General features: G+C 39.2%; 1 protein-coding gene across 1 annotated transcript in view; it reads right to left on the bottom strand.

Annotated features, from left to right (window-relative positions):
• Positions 1-4,854: 4,854 nt before the first annotated feature.
• Positions 4,855-17,289, bottom strand: part of Taf15 (TATA-box binding protein associated factor 15) — a 33,989-nt gene continuing 21,554 nt past the window's right edge. Inside the window, exons 8-16 of the mRNA XM_052755993.1 lie at positions 14,638-14,672; positions 14,009-14,041; positions 12,486-12,595; positions 10,471-10,600; positions 8,921-9,013; positions 7,233-7,314; positions 7,039-7,127; positions 6,322-6,916; positions 4,855-5,182 (exon numbers count right to left, since the gene is read on the bottom strand). Of these exons, the coding sequence (XP_052611953.1) occupies positions 5,143-5,182; positions 6,322-6,916; positions 7,039-7,127; positions 7,233-7,314; positions 8,921-9,013; positions 10,471-10,600; positions 12,486-12,595; positions 14,009-14,041; positions 14,638-14,672 (1,207 nt within the window). The 3' untranslated portion in view covers positions 4,855-5,142. The remainder of the gene's footprint in view (positions 5,183-6,321; positions 6,917-7,038; positions 7,128-7,232; positions 7,315-8,920; positions 9,014-10,470; positions 10,601-12,485; positions 12,596-14,008; positions 14,042-14,637; positions 14,673-17,289) is intronic.

Below are 17,289 nucleotides of genomic sequence, written 5' to 3' on the forward strand. Positions count from 1 at the left end.
GTTGCTTTACCTAGCTTCTGAAGCACTATTGCTGAGGCTGCACTGGAACAGACAGACGCCTTCCCGTGGTTGAGTGTTCTTTCTATGCAGTCATATTTCCTTTCATCAGAGCAAGAAGGGAAGGGCAGAGCCAAAAGTTCTTCCTCTGTGGCTACGCTTTTCCTCTTGTTCTAGCTTCCTTCTCTTGCTATGACAAATACCATGACCAGAAACAACGCTGGGGAGGGAAGGATTTGTTTGGCTTATACTTCCAGGTCACAGTCCATCAGTGAGGGAAGTCAGAGCAGGAATTTAAAGGCAGGAGCTTGAAGGCATGAACTATGCAGGAACACTACCTGCAGGCTTATGCTTAGCCAGCTTTCTTACATGTCCATGGGATGATACCACCCAGTGAAACGGGCCCTCCTATATCAATTTGGAATCCACATAATCCTCCCACAGTCCAATCAGATCTAGGTAACAATGCCTTAATTGAAGTTTTCTTTTCCCAGGAGACTAAGATTGTGTCAAGTTGATAATAATTAAAAAAAAAAAAAGAGCCGGGCGGTGGTGGCGCACGCCTTTAATCACAGCTCTCTGGAGGCAGAGCCACGCGGATCTCTGTGAGTTCGAGGCCAGCCTGGTCTACAGAGCGAGATCCAGGACAGGCACCAAAACTACACAGAGAAACCCTGTCTCGAGAAAAAAAAAAAAAAAAAGTAGGACACTTCCCTAAATCAAGTCCCTTGTTAGTGCCCAGAATCTGGCAACAAAACTAGAGTTGGGCCTCTGCCAAAAGAAAGTAAGAAGATGCTGGGAAGTTTGCTTCTCAGATCATTTTCTTACTAACTTTGCCCCAACCTCATTCATCTCTCTAAAATGGTGAGAATTTTAACTTTTAAATTTTATTTATTCATTCATTCGTGAGTACCTATATGTATATGTATATGAATCCACACACCATAGCTTAACTTGGAAAAGTCAGTTCTCCCCATACACCATATGGATCCCAGGCATCCAAGTTGTCAGGCTGAGCCTTAAAAAAAAAAAATCTCGAAAAGAGTATTTTTTGAGACAGCATCCAGCTATGTATTCCAGACTAGTGCTGACTGATAACTCAGCTTAGTCAAACTTTCTGCTGCCTACCTACCTCACCATCATTCACTTAAAAGACCCCATTAACTCTGTAAAATTGCCTTAGTTTTCCTCTTATTTCTATTGACATTTGGATTGCTCTTTGTCAACAAAACCTACTCCACCAATCTCAACAAGCTACAACCATATTAAAAGGTTGCCAGGTATGGTGGTGTATATCCATAATCCCAGCATTTGGAATGTTACCCGAATAGTAGGTTCGAGGTCAGTCTGTTGTACATAGTTGTTTTAAGATTTAACCAAAGCCAGGTCCTTTGCAAGAGCAACAAGGCTTTTGACCACTGAACCGTATCTATAGCCCTGTAGATACCGAGTTTAATGCTAGCCTGAGCTATCTACAGCAATAAAGAAAACAAGTGGTGAAAGAAAGGGAGGGAGAAAAAGGAGGAAGTTGAAGGCAGTGTAGCTGGCTGCAGTGTGGGACCTTTAGAGGAACAATGATGTTTTGTTTTGTTTTCCCGAGACCAGGTTTCTCGGTGTAGCCGGGGCTGTCCTGAAACTCATTCTGTAGACCAGGCTGGCCTCAGACTCACAGAGACCTGACTGTCTCTACCTCCCGAGGGCTGGGATTAAAGGTGTGTGCCACCACAGCCTGGCAGAGAAACACTGATTTTTTTTTTTAATGCAGTATGGTGGTGACAATACAAAGAATAAATGATCAACATCTGAGAGCTTTGGCAAGTGGTTATATCAAGACAAGATTTCAGATAAGCAAAGAGATGACAATGTTTGAAGAAGTGGAGCTTGTAGATAGCCTTTATTTGCTATTAGGGAGCATGCAGAGATCCCATTTCAAAGATTTGTTACAGAGGGGTGTGTGACATTTTGATGTCCTAGAATCAGTTCTAATAGACTGTGATGGTTGAGTAGGCATCTTGGGACTCTGAGAGGAGCTAATGGGAAGGCTCGGACACACTGGTGACAGACCCAGATGGTAGGTGCTGTGTGAAGCCATTTATGCTCAGTGCTATCAATTCTTCTTCTGAGGATGGGTGAAATTAGGATCAAGATGTTACCATGCAGAGACCGCTTATCTGGTTGAGTAATATAAGACATGACTCCAAAGACACCATAAATACAGGAAAAAGGGGTTGGGGATCTGGGCAGGGTTTTACACTAGTTGAAAGCTTAAACAATTTAGTTAATAACACAATGTTTGTGTCTGGAGGCTGTTGAAACCCAGGGAAATAAGAATTACATTGTTCGTTCATCCAAAACTACAAGAACAACCAAGGAAAAAACATCTTTACTGTCTTTGAACATTGTGCCACACTGTTGGGGGGGTTCTCTATAATTTCTATTTTACTTTGCATTCAGAATTCAATTCTCTACCAAAACTTTCAGTAAGACAGTAATTCCCCAAAAGGGCAACTCTGCCCCCAGGGCATCTGGCAATGTCTGCACACATTTAGCTGTCAGGATTTGGTGTGCAGAAGGGCTATTATTAGCTTCCAATGAGCAGATAGATATCAGGGATGCGTCAGGATATATGCCTATAAACCCAGCACTTTCGAGGCTAAGGAAAGGGAAGAGTTCAGACTAACTTGAGTTACATAGAAAGATCCTGTCTAAAAAACAAGGGGGTGGTGAGAATATGTAATCCAGAGTATTACTTTATTTTTTACTTTTTTGTGTGTAAATGAATACCAGTGTGTGAGGGTATCTGTGGAACCCAGAAGAGGGCATCAGATCCCTTGAAGCTGGAGTTAAGAGGTGGTTGTAAACCACCTGAGGTTGGGTACTGGAAACTGAACTTGGTTCTCTGGAAAAGCAGCAAGTGATCTTCATGACTGAACTAACATCTTTCCAGCCTCAATACTATCATCTTCAGAAAGGATTTTATACTATATGTAGCCCAGGCTGGCTCTGAACTTATGACCTCCTGCCTCAGCCTCCCAAGTGCTAGGATTAGATGCACCACCACACATATCAGGTTTTCACATCTTGAAATTCACTTTTCCCAGTATTATATTAACTCAGACTTAAGACAAAAATTATGTTCTTTCTCATATGTAGGTACTAGTTCACAATGTATGTGAGAGTGAGTATTGGTATAGGCTATGAAGCTAGAAAGGAAAGCACAAGAGGTGAAAAAAGGCCCCATTAGCCACACAGGTTATTTCCTAGTTTCAGGATCCTCTTTTAGTCACCTTTTTTTTTTTCTGGTTTTTTGAGAGAGTTTCTGTGTAGCTTTGGAGCCTTTTCCTGGAACTCACAGAGATCCGCCTGCCTCGGCCTCCTGAGTGCTGGGATTAAAGGCATGTGCCACCACCGCCTGGCATAATTGTATCTATTCTCTCAACTCCCACTTATTGGTTGGTTCATAAATTGCAATTATGTATAATGAAGATGTTACAAAAGGTGATGTGTGAATGACTAAGAAGGGGCAGTATTTTAGATAAAATGGCCAGGAAAAACAAGGAAGAAAATGGTAGACTATAATCTAACGCAGTATTAAAAAAGGAGTAGGCCATATAGTATCTGAAAACACTACACAAAGATGTGCAAAGATACTGAAGCAGAAGCCTATTTGGTATGACCAAGAATTATAGGCCAAAGGTTGAGATGTGTTAAGAATGTTTGCTTGCCGGGCGGTGGTGGCGCACGCCTTTAATCCCAGCACTCGGGAGGCAGAGCCAGGCGGATCTCTGTGAGTTCGAGGCCAGCCTGGTCTCCAAAGCGAGTTCCAGGAAAGGCGCAAAGCTACACAGAGAAACCCTGTCTCGAAAAACCAAAAAAAAAAAAAAAAAAAAAAAAGAATGTTTGCTCAACATGAATAATCTCTTAGGTTCAGTATTGCCACCCCTCAAAAAAGAGGGATGATCACTGAGGTTGAACAATAAGCATGAGTGGACATTACAGTATGAGGTTGGTGAGAAAGACAAATTCTGTTGGATCTTGTAATTTAGGGAGAGGAATTTAGGTTATAGCCTAAATATACAGCAATATATAGCAATATACAATATAAAGCAGTTCAAAGAGGGGCTGGAGAGAGATGGCTCAGCAGTAAAGAGTGCTCACTGCTCTTGTACAAGACCTGGGTGTGGTTCCCAGCATCCACATAGCAGCTCACAAAACTCAAGTTCCAGGGGATCCAAAGCCCTCTTCGGATTTCCACAGGCTCCTCTGCACATGTGGTGCAGACATATACACATAAAATTAAATAAACATTAAAAAAAGTAAAGTCACTGAAAGTTTTAAAAAATACTGACATATAGTATTATAACTTATATCTTTAATCATTTAGCTGTGTAGGGAGACGTGTGAACACACTATTACAACTGTCATAAAGAGACAAATGTAGCTTGCTATCAGAACTGTCCAGAGTATATATAGTTGTAGTGTGTATTTTGAAGGTAGAATCAAAATGGCCTGCATATGTACAGGATGTAAGTTAGAAATCAAGAAATTCTAAGTTTTGATCTGATCTGACCTGGGTGTGCTGGTAAAGACATCAGGTTAGGAAGACTAAGAAGAAGGTGAATTGGAAGATCAAATATTCTATTCAGTACTTGATAAGTTTTAAGACTTAAATTCCTCAGGTGATTCTGACTCTAAGTCATCCCAGAGAACCACTTCTAAACAAAGCAGGAGCTCAATAACTAATAGTTGGAAATAACAAGTTATATTTAAATTTATTTAGGTAATAGTGGTTTTTTAATTCTGTAGGGTTAGTTTGCTGTAACTGAGTCCAAAGTATGATAAACAATGTACTCAATGTCCACAAAAAAACAAGCAGCTTTTATTGCAGTATTACAAAACACTTTCCATTTTGGCAATATTTTACAACGCACTTAGCTTTAAGGGTTAGGAAAGAGAAGGTGGGAAACTAGAAGGGAAAATTTCAATGGACATTTCTAAAAGGAAAACTGTCCCTAGCCCTCCCACCCAAATAAAAACCCAAATGTCAATTTCACTACCCAAGAGGCCATGAGGAAAGCAGCAGGCAAACTCTTGACAATTCCACTACGGACCATGTCAGAGACAAAGGGATTTTCCAAACAGTCATCAGTATGGTCGGTTGCGCTGATCATTTCTGTAGTCATTTCTAGGGATGAAAAATAAAGACCCAAACTAAATTCTAGGTTTTTTACCAATGGACATATTTCTTTAGAGTGCTGGTGACCTGTACCAGCTAGATACTTTTTATAAAAGCTGGCACTACACCTTATTTCTGTATCCCATAAAAGTATTCCTTTTTTGAGACAAGGTCTCTATATAGCCTCAGCTGCCCTGGAACTCACTACGTAAACCAGACTGGCCTCAAACTCAAAAAAGCATTCTTAATAAATCTAATTCATCACTTTAAGACTTAACAAAGTTTCCTAAAGAGGCTTTGCCATCCATCAACTCTAGCAATTTTCCGCCTAGACAAAGGACTAACAAAACCACTGTAAATACTTCCAGATATCTACTATGCCAACTATCCTAGTATCTATTATGCCACAGATCCGTGGCACAATGGAATAAGCAAACTTTTAAAATTCACATTTCATGTATGAGTTCTGTCACATACTATGTACGTGATCTCAGAAAAGTTACTAAATGTCTGACTGTTAGGAGACTGACACAGGGACCAGAATTAAAGTTGTATAAAGATACTCTACAGTATTTGCCACACAACAAGTTTATGAGAACTAGGCTATTAGTAATATCTAACAATTATACAATGCTTTCTAAGGGCAAGCAACTGTTATAATCTCATAAAACTCTACAAATTAGGTATTATTTGCTCCATTGTACAGATGAGGCTACTGATGCTCTAAAGGGTTATATAACTTGTCTAAGGTCACATTAAGATGGGGAGCAGAAGCCAGGCATCTTGACACTACAATATGTAAGTACTATACTAACTAATTCTCATTAGCTTATACTATCTACAGCAAATAGAGGAACTTGTATAAGGAACAAGTGCAGGGGTTGAAAATCCTCCATGATACTCTTAATTTAAATATTATCAAGTTATCTCTTCATCCCAATTTTCTTTAGCCATGAGAAAACAGATTTATTAATTTACAAAATAAAACCAAAATTTTAAATTATTAAACAAGGAACTAAACATTTTCCTGAAAGGTATCACTGGGATTAAAGAAGGGAAAAAAAAACCAAAAAAACCAAAAAATGGCTTGAACCCTAAAACCTAGAAACATTGAGGCAAAGAGATCACAAGTACATTTGAGTACTCACCTTCCTCCCATTTTGCCTCCATAGCCACCTCGGTCTCCTCCATAACCCCCACCTCGGTCTCCTCCATAGCCACCACCACTTCGGTCTCCAACGTAGCCTCCACTTCGGTCTCCACCGTAGCCTCCACTGCTGCCACCACCACCACCACCTCGGTCTCCTCCATAGCCCCCCCGGCTTCGGTCTCCTCCATAGCCTCCTCGATCACCTCCATAGCCTCCTCGATCACCTCCATAGCCTCCTCGATCGCCTCCATAGCCTCCTCGGTCACCTCCATAGCCACCTCGATCTCCTCCATAGCCACCCCCTCGGTCTCCACCATAACCACCTCGGTCTCCTCCATAGCCACCTCCTCTATCTCCACCGTAGCCGCCACCTCTATCTCCACCGTAGCCACCTCCTCTATCCCCACCATAGCCCCCCCCACTTCTGTCTCCACCATAACCACCCCCACTTCTATCTGCACCATAGCTACCCCCACTTCTGTCTCCACCATAACCTCCCCCACTTCTGTCTCCACCATAGCCACCTCGGTCTCCACCTCTGCCCCCACGACCTCTGTAGCCCCTTTCTCCACCGTAGCCTCTCCCCCGGAAATCTGCAAGGTAAAATTACAAACCAATAAGGCCAGTATTAATGCAAAGCCTCCCCAATGCTAGTTAGAAGACAAGCACCTTATACATGCTGTTAAAGGACTACCTAAAGAAAAAGCTGGCCTACCTCCCCCTGAGGGACGAGAGTCCTCCGGTCTAGGCTCATTGCACTGATTGCAGGAATTCCTTCGAGCAAAATTCATATTTCCACATGACCTAAAGAAGGGAAATAAATGTTCCTAAGTCTCCAATAAACCCAGAATCATTCCTTATACCCTCCAACTATATCTCTACACCCACCAACATAAATGGCATACTTACGGATTAGGGCAAACCCAGTCCCCATTCTTGGGGTCTCCACCTCGCCCCTGAAAACCTCCACGGCCTCTATAGCCTCCACGGCCTACAGGGGGAATAAAGTAGAAGTGAAAAATCAGCAGCAGATATTAACAATAGACAGGAAGAACACCAGATGAAAGAAATAAAAGAATAAAGTGCCCATTAATACCTGGACAGACCCCTTCAAAATGGACTTCCAGTACAGCAAGACTAATTCTTGGAGGTTTCACTTAAGAAATGCAGCAAATGTTAAGAATGGCCGTGGTAAACAGCACAATATAAAACTACAGTAAAAACCCTTCAAAGTCTACTTTTCATAATAGTCAACATAGTTTGAGAATTTCAGTTATAAAAATTAAATCTATGTAGTGCCGGGCGGTGGTGGCGCACGCCTTTAATCCCAGCACTCGGGAGGCAGAGGCAGGTGGATCTCTGTGAGTTCGAGGCCAGCCTGGACTACCAAGTGAGTTCCAGGAAAGGCGCAAAGCTACACAGAGAAACCCTGTCTCGAAAAAACCAAAAAAAAAAATAAATAAATAAATAAATCTATGTAGTAAATTCCAAAGTTGAGGAAATGAACCCAATTTTTAAAAAAATTAAGAAGCTGCACTGGGGAGCTTAAAAATTGGGTCGGCTCTGGCAGCGAGACTCAGCAGGCATAGGACTTGCTCTAAGCCTGAAAAACTGAGTTTGTGTACCACAGCGTGCATGTGCACACACAAGGAAGTGCTTTTAAAAAGTTACATCAACTACCTAAGTAGGTTCAATTAAATAACTGTTCCAGAGGTCCTTTACCACAGCTGTAGAGCGTTGCAAAGGCATTTCTACAACCTTTCCTACCACTTTCTTAACCACTGGAATATCCTCATTTTAAGATAAAAGGCAGACTTGGAGAGAAACCTCAGTGGTTAAAAGCACTAGATGCTCATGCAGAAGACCAAGGTTTGACTGCCAGTATCCATATGATGGCTCACAACCATCTGTAACCCCAGTTCTAGGGGATCCAACGGCACCTTCTGGCATCCTTGTGCACTAGGCATTCACATGGTACATATACGTACATGCAAGCAAACCATTCATGCAAAAGCCAAAAGCCAGGCATGTGTGGTGGTGGTACACACCTTTAATCCCAATTGGGGGTGCAAGGTGGCAGAGTGTCAGAGGCAGGTGGACCTCTGAGTTGAGGCCAGCCTGATCTACAGAGTAAGTTCCAGGACAGCCAAGCTACACAGAGAAACCTTGTCTTGAAAAAAACCAAAATTTTTTTTAAAAAAAATTTTTTTTTAATTTATGGGGCTGGAGAGATGGCTCAGTGGTTAAGAGCACTGGCTGCTCTTCCAGAAGTAATAATATTTTTTTTTTTTTTTTTTTTTTTTTTTTTGGTTTTTCGAGACAGGGTTTCTCTGTGTAGCTTTGCGCCTTTTCCTGGAACTCACTTGTTAGCCCAGGCTGGCCTCAAACTCACAGAGATCCGCCTGGCTCTGCCTCCCGAGTGCTGGGATTAAAGGCGTGCGCCACCACCGCCCGGCTCAATAATAATATTTTTTAAATAAAAAAGGGAAGCAAGTAATTCCATGCAAGCAAGGACAGAATAGACACAAATCCAATGTATAGCATTTGGGCCTTTTTATTTATTTACACAATGCTGAAAATCAATGTAAATATCCTACCTCGTCGTCCACCTCCACTTCCACCACCTCTCATGAATTCAGGCCTTCTGGTAGCAAACGACACTTTAATGATGTTTCCATGGAATTCTTTTCCTAAGAAGAAAAACAGTTCTGAGGCTGAGCAAGGTGGTACACACCTACAATCTCAACACTCAACAGGCTGAGCAAGGTGGTACACACCTACAATCTCAACACTCAACAGGCTGAGCAAGGTGGTTCACACCTACAATCTCAACACTCAACAGGCTGAGCAAGGTGGTTCACACCTACAATCTCAACACTCAACAGGCTGAGCAAGGTGGTTCACACCTACAATCTCAACACTCAACAGGCTGAAGCAAGAGGATCACTGAGATTGTGAGGTCCCAGCTTCAGCTACACAATAAGACCCCTTTTCCAAAAGGAAAAGGAGGGAAAGGAAGAAGGGAAAAGGAGAGCATTTTAAATAAATGCTACAATGCCACATCATACCTCCACCTCCCGACAAAATAATAAGACTGTCTTGGCTTAGTTTCAGAAGAATAATAAACACATCCCCACAGAAACTCAAATATACTACTGTTCTGTGTTCCACAATAGTGCTAAATATAACCCATAATCTACACAAGAACAGATCTCCCCATAAGCTGAAAGACAAAGAAAAACATCTAATATTTCTAATAGTAAATGCAGGCAAAAGTTTGTTTTCCAGTGTTGAAGACTGAACCCAAGGCCTAATGCAAATACTCTACATAGCACTGAGCTACATTCCTAATTCCTGTTTAATATTTTATATAAGGATCTAATTTGTAGAATTGTCAACTGTGCCACCATTTATTTCTTAAAGGGAATTGGTGTATGTACATGTGCATACACATGTAGTTAACTATATATATCCACACATATGCATGAATATGGGCTTCCTAGTGTGTTTATAATTTAAAATAAACAAACTGGGGAAGGGAGGCGGACAAGACTGAGGTTCAGATTTGAATGTAAAATTGTCCACAACAGGATCATGTTTGAATACTTGGTCCTCAGTTTGTGGCACTGTTTGGGAAGTTTGTAGCATGTTTTGAACAAAGTGCCTAGCTGGCAGATGTCAACTAAGCCAATTTTCTATATCTGTATCAGGGTTAGAATTAATGTGCAAGGTTAAGATTAAGGGAACACTCTGAGCAAGCAAAGACATGAACTATTCATCTCATTTCTACAAGCATATAAAAGCACACACTTGTATTCTTGATCGCTATTAAACTGGAAAATAACCATGATCTCACAGAATATGTTTTCACTTTCAGATTAGGAAAACACTTCTGAAGTATATGAATGGAGCTAGAGAAATATTCAGCAGTTAGGAGCACTGGCTACTCCTCTAGGACCCTGGTTTGATTCCCAGCACCCACATGGCAGCTCACAACCATCTATACCTCCATTTCCAGGGGATGTGATATAACTCTTTGGGCCTCCAAAGAATTGCACCAGCTGAGCAAATGTCTGTATGCACAGACATACATGCAGGCAAAACACCCATACACATATGTAATTTTAAATACAGGAATGAAGCATACCATCAAACCAATCAATGGCCGCCTTAGCTGATGGAGGGTCATCAAATGATACTGTTGCTTCCCCTTTTGGCTTTCCCGTGTCTTTGTCTGTGTAAAGATTTATCATTGGTTTTCCAGTCTTTTTGTTAGTCTAAGAAAAAAAAAATGACCAAATTGATGTTGTATTTCAGGAATAAGTGATCATGAATCATTCAGGTAGATTTTTTTTCAAAGATTATTTTTAATTATTTGTATATATGTATGTATGTATGTGGTGTGCATATGAGTTCAAGTCCCTTCAGAAACCAGAACCGTCCGATTCCCTGTCGCTGAAATTTCAGGAGGGGTAAGCAGCCCAACAAGGGTGCTGAAAACTGAACTCAGGTCCTCTGGAAGAACAGTACACGATCTTCACAGCTGAGCCATCTCTCAAGCCAGGTAAAGATTTTTAAAAAGGCATCCACACATCTATACTACAAAATATTATATATCTAATATAAAAATGAAGTTATCTGTAGGTGTGGTTAATAAAAACTTTCCATGCTACAGTAAGTGAAAAACAAACTATAAAAATTTTGTAAGGGGCTGGTCATGGTGGTACATGCCTTCAATCCCAGTACTTTGGAGACAGAGGCAAGGTTGATCTTAAGAGTTTAAGGTCAGCTTGGTCTACCTAGTGAGTTCCACAACAGCCAGAACTTTACAACAACAACAACCAAAAGAAAAAAAAATCTTGTAAGGGCTAGCACAGGTGAGAGTCTGGATCCCACTTCCGCAAAACAAAACAAAAACAAACAAAAAACCCAACTACTCCCAAACCCTAAAAAATAGTATGCTGTTTATGTGCAATTTAGTTAAACCCATAAAAATCAAATGTGGATAATGTTTCATAAAAGAATGCATATTTTGTAAAAACAGGAAGAATCTTTCAATAAAATCAATATTATTATTAAGGAATACACTGGGCTTTGGCTGGGATGAGGGTAGAAAACAGAATTCTACTTTATTAAAAATGTGTGGCCAGCAATGGTGTCTTGCACCTCTAATCCCAGTACTCAGGAGGCTAAGGCAGATAGATTGTGAGTCTGAGGCTAGCCTGGGCACAATGGGAACCCCTATCTCAAACAACAAAGAAAAGCTCTGAACTTGTGTGAGTGTTTCATGTTTAAATTAAAAAAAAAACAAAAAAACAAAAAACAAACAAAAAAATCAGTAATTCCTCAACAAGAAAAAAAATGAGTAATTTCACCAACAACCAAAACAAGGAATAATGAACACAAACAAGTACTTAACCCTGCTCTAAAGGCTGCTTTTCAGTTCAAGATGAGAGGTACATGCATGTAAGTGAACAACAACAACAACAAACCAAATACAAGATAATGGATTAATGCAGTACAGACATTAAGCATAAAAGAAGTTGTTATTAATAACTTTAGTTTGCATATATTGGCATTTCAGAATCCGGGAATGAAGCTTAAGCACAGGTAGAAAGATAAACATGAGTAAGAAATAAAATGTACTTAGTGTGCTCTTTAGGTTTGTTTGTTTGTTTGTTTTGTAAACTTGACTCTAGCTAAAGTCATCTGGGAAAAGGAACTGCAATTGAGAAAATGCTTCCATCAGACTGGTTGATGACTGATGTGGGAAGGCTCAGACCACTGAAGGAGTTGCCACCTCTGAGCAGGTGGTCCTGGGCAGTGTAAGAAAGCAGGCTGAGCAAACCACCCATGGGGAACAAGCAAGTAAGCAGTGTTCCTCCACGGTTTCTACTTCAGTTCCTGCCCTGACTTCTTTCAATGATGTACTGATATGCCAAATAAAATAAACCCTCTCCTACCCAAGTTTCTTTTGGTCAGAATAGTCTATCACAGTAATGGAAACCTAAATAAGACACTTAGCAAAGGCCTATAGACATGAGGTAGCACATGCATTACAGGATTTAGATAATGCTTACTTCAGTATACACAATGTAATGCATGTATCTTAATTAGAATATTAGTAATTATGAAATCTTCAGTGTGACACTTTTTACTTACCTTGATAATTCCTATTTGCTTAAAGAATTCTCCCACTTGATCTGTAGACACACCCTCCCCAAGTCCTTGCACAAAGATTGTGTTGTTATCTGAATTATCAGACTCTGAATCTAAGGGGAAAAAATTACGATCAATTTCATGTACATATTCCTTGGTTTTACTACTCCTGTTCAGTAATCAAAATCATTTATTGACTAATATTGTATTGCTTCTAAGCCCCAAATAGAAGGACCAAAATGAAATCTTATATAAACATGCAAAGTATTTACAGTAGTTGTATGGAAGATCAATTCTTACAACAAAACTTCAGATAAAATGCAGGTTACACTTTGAAATACATATAGACCAATGAAGGGAGATGTTAACAGTATCGTTCTTCAGATCCAGTACTACAGCTCATGAAGAGATGAAGAAAGTTAATTAGCATACCTTTCTCTGAAGAACTTTTAATCATATATAGTCATATGGCTGACTAATCAATGCTTTTAAAAGACTTTCTAGTACAAAATTCCCCCAAATTGGACACTTGACTCTCAAGTCAGCTAGCCAAGCAGAATTGCTGGTTTCCCATTCACTGCAAAAAGCCTTGTATATATCAGAAGGTAAGAGCACCTGGTACACACACCTTACCTTACACGCACACTTTTGGATTAGTACAACAAAGTAAGAAAGTTGTATAAAAATTCAGTCCATCAAGGGATAATTCAGAAATTGCCATCCATATAGAATACTTTGGCATCTTAATAAAAACAAAAGTTCTGATTTCAATATATATTAAATATTTTTTACTCAAATAGATTTTAACCTCTAAACCATAACTTTCAAAAGGCTCCAAAAGCAAATCTACAGCCTTGAATTCATCTAAAAATGAAAAGCCACATAAAATTAGTGCCTTCCACCCAGAGAAAGACAATTCTCTTATGCATGAACTTAAATTTCTTATGCCTACTAAAATTATTAATCTAATGTAAGAACTTTTTATTTTATTACTATTATTATTATTTTACTATTTTTTTTTTTTTTTGAGACAGGGTTTCTCTGTGTAGCCCTGGTTGTTCTGGAACTTGCTCTATAGCCCAGGCTGATTACAAACTCAGAGATCTGCCTGCCTCTGCCTCCAAATGCTGGTATTAAGGCGTGCATCACCACTGCCCAGCTGAAAGAGTTTTTTCAACATATCTTTTTTTTTTTAACCTCTATGTTGCTACGATAGCAAACTTCTCTTAAGTTGGACTGCATTAATACTAATAACAGCAAAAATTTGAATGTTTCTTCAAATAAGAAAAAGCACAAGAGAGGAAAGCACAAACCCAGCAATTTCTCTAGCAAGCTTTCTAATCAGACCTCCTGAATTTTTATTTTTTTGGTTATTTTTTTTAAGAAATCAAATTGCCCTAATATGGCAGCACCATTAAATTAAATTAAATCTCCCTTTAGTATTTACTCCTCCAAACACATATCCTCTTTCAGAAGTGGAAAACTGACATTATGTAACTGCAAAACTAAACTATCAAGAATCTTACCAGCATCTGGTCTGGGTCCATAATCCCTGTGACCTAAGAGAGAAGAAAAGAAAAGGCTGTCTAAGGCAACTCATTTGAAATTAAAAGATGGTAATATCCAAGTATGTAAAGTCAATACTTCCAAATGCTTCAAAGTCAACCATCACAGGTTTATAAAATAACTACATAAATTTTATTATTAAAAGTTTAAGAAATTGAGATGAATGTCAACATTTCCTTAATCTTGTCCAAGACGGCACCCGCCACTTCTGTCATTATTCTAATATCACTTTTGTCAAGAACTGATTGTAAAGGCTGATTCAAAACCCCTAATAATTTAAAAACACCATGTCAGCTACCTTTATAAATGAAAAAACCTACTGTCAAAACCCAGTGAAATCCTCATTCATTGGTCAGACTCTTTCATGCAAATGCACTGTGCAGCAGAAAACCCATTGGACTATTTGAGATCAGTTTTGGCTTTTAATATTTACTTTGAAATAAACGTGTATACAGAGTATTTTGTAATGCACACAACACACCAGCCTCAACAGAGTAAGAATGGGCTTAGACTGCATCTGCGGGATATTGGTGGCTTTTAGATTTATATAGCATTTCCACTGAAACATTTTGGGATACTCAGCACTTACCACCAAAATTTTTGAAGCCACCGCGGTCACCACCACTGCAGAGGAAAAATTGAAGAAATGATTTCTTCCTTAAGTCTCTAATGTGCTGAGCCCTGGGCTCAATCTACACTTAATGTCACAAGTAGAGTGCCTAGGAAAATAGTAGCACCACTAACTTTCTAGTAAATTCCATTTCAGAGTTCAATGATTCAATCTAAGTGTTTTCTCAAGGATTTATTTCTACAAGTTGCCTTTTCACATTTACTATAATATACTTTTTATGTTTAAAAAAAAAACAAAAAAACTTCCAAACCTCAAGCCAAAAGGTTACTACTCAAACCGTAAATTAAAAAGCTGGAGGCACAGCATGATGAATGTGAAATTAGAACAAGTTTTCTTTCCCAAGGGGTATTTTTGAAATATGGGGAAAAAGCTAAAAGACCAGAGGAATAAAAAGCAAGTTAAGCTTTGATAGCATAACAGGAAATGTAAAAACCTGAGTATAGATTCTGCTGTGATATTCAATTATAGGTTGTATGAGATGAACTTCTTTAAAGTGATACATAAATTTAAACAAAAATGAGCCTGAATGAAAGCAGTCTTAGTATTTGAAATTTTAAAGAAAATTAATAAATTTATAAAATGAGGACTAAAAACTCAAAACTGCTCTTCTCCATTATCCACTGCAATATAAGATCTTTTCATACCACAGCTGAGGTTCAAGTTGCCAAATGCTCTAAGTATCAAAGCAACAAGAATATACAATGCAAATGCTCCAACACTGCAGCTGCCCACAGAATGACTTTATTTGGCAAAGTTAGAATGTCAGTTAAGTCAATGGTTCTTGTACACACAGCTTTATGTAACAAATCTAAGCAGCTCATACTAATTAAGAAAGTAAAACAAAACAAACAAAAAAAAGAAATTCTCCTTATCCCATAAAAGTCTGTTTCTCTTGACTAAAATACATAGTATTTCTAAAACATAGGTGCTGATAAAGAAATCACACAGAAATTTCAGGAATCTGATTTGCTGCTCATCTTGGGTGCTCATGATGCTAGAAGAGATCTGCTTACAAACTTCTGCTCTAGTAATTACCCAACTCCAGATGGCTTTTCTGAATCATCCAATGAAAACTACTGGCTAAATGAGAAAGCTTTCTCTTTCATATTTTATTATCCTGACATAAAGATATTTTGCCTTGTAATCAACTTAGGTACAGACACATGTGTTTTAATTTGCTTTTAAATTGTGTAAATCCCAGAAAATCTTTATAGCAAGAGAATAAGGCTAGTTCAAGGCTATGGAGACAATATTAAACTGAAGTCCTTCATAGACACAGCTTTGTATTTAAAATTACTATTTCAACATAGTACCTAAGTCTTCCCTGTACTTTAAATGACAGGTATATCATTGCCACCTCTGTAAGAAAGAGAAGCTAGTCATTTTCATTTTGAGACAGGGTCTTAATGATGGTCCTGAATTTGCTATGTAGATAAAGATGACCTTGAGTATTCTTCATACTTCTGCTTCCTCCTCAAGTGCAATCGACATGAGGAACCCAATAAAGCTCAGGTTAAGCTGTTGAGAAAAAAGTCCCCCCTCTTTTGAAGTACTGGGGATTGACCTTAGGGCCTCATGCTTGCTTAAGTAGGTGGTCTACTGTTAAGCTATACTCCAAGCCCTTTGAAAATTATATTAGAAGCCAAGGTTCCCTTAAAGATGAACCTCAGAATCCCAATGACAGACAAGAAGAATTACTGAAAATATCAAGCCCACTTTTCTTAAAAATTGTATGATGTTTAATCTCTTTATTTTCTCATCTATGGTGCATGCATGTATGGGCATGTACAACTGTGCCTGCCTGTGGAGGCCAGCCGTCTATAAGGAGTTTTCTACCATTCTTCACTTTATATTCTGAGATATGATTTTTTCACTGAACCTGAAGCTCATGGATCAGCTAGACTGGCTGGCAACTCAGCCCTAGGATCTTCAAGCCCTCTCTTCCCAGCTCTGAGATCACAGGTGTGTGCCATCATGCCCATTTTAGGAGGTTAAGGTGCTTAAAGATGAAGGCAAGAAACTAGAAGCTATGTGTTCATAAGATACATCCTAAATGCTTTGTTGTCAACAAAACTGCTGATCTCACCCACAATGAAAGGAAAATATGCAATTTTATATATAAGGCAGACTCATTTCCATGCTGGCCAACAATATAACTTTGAAAAATTTTAGTGGTGGTGGTTGTTTTTGAGACAGGGTCTCTCTACATAGCCCTGGCTATCCTGGAATTCATTCTATAGACCAGGCTGGCCTCAGAGTCAGAGATCTACCTGCCTCTGACTCCTAAGTGATGAGATTAAAGGTGTGTGTCATTATGTGGCCTGGCTGAACAACAACAAAAGATAGAGATGACTCAGTGGTTAAGAGCTACTTTCAGAAGACCCAAGTTCAGTTTCCCAGCACATATGTTCAGCGGTTGCATATAACAGCCTATAACTGTAGCTCCCGAGGATCTAACAAGCTCTTCTGTCTACAGACACCCCATATGGCAAATATTTACACAGATAAATACAAATAGAAAAATTTTTTAAAGGTACATCCTCTAAAAGGATATATAAAAACAATGAGTTTCTTTCTTTACAAAACTCGGTTCTACATCCTTACTATTCA

The sequence above is a fragment of the Peromyscus californicus genome, unplaced genomic scaffold, assembly GCF_007827085.1.
Source record: "Peromyscus californicus insignis strain IS unplaced genomic scaffold, ASM782708v3 Scaffold_3__1_contigs__length_106647218, whole genome shotgun sequence".
Lineage (NCBI taxonomy): Eukaryota > Metazoa > Chordata > Mammalia > Rodentia > Cricetidae > Peromyscus > Peromyscus californicus.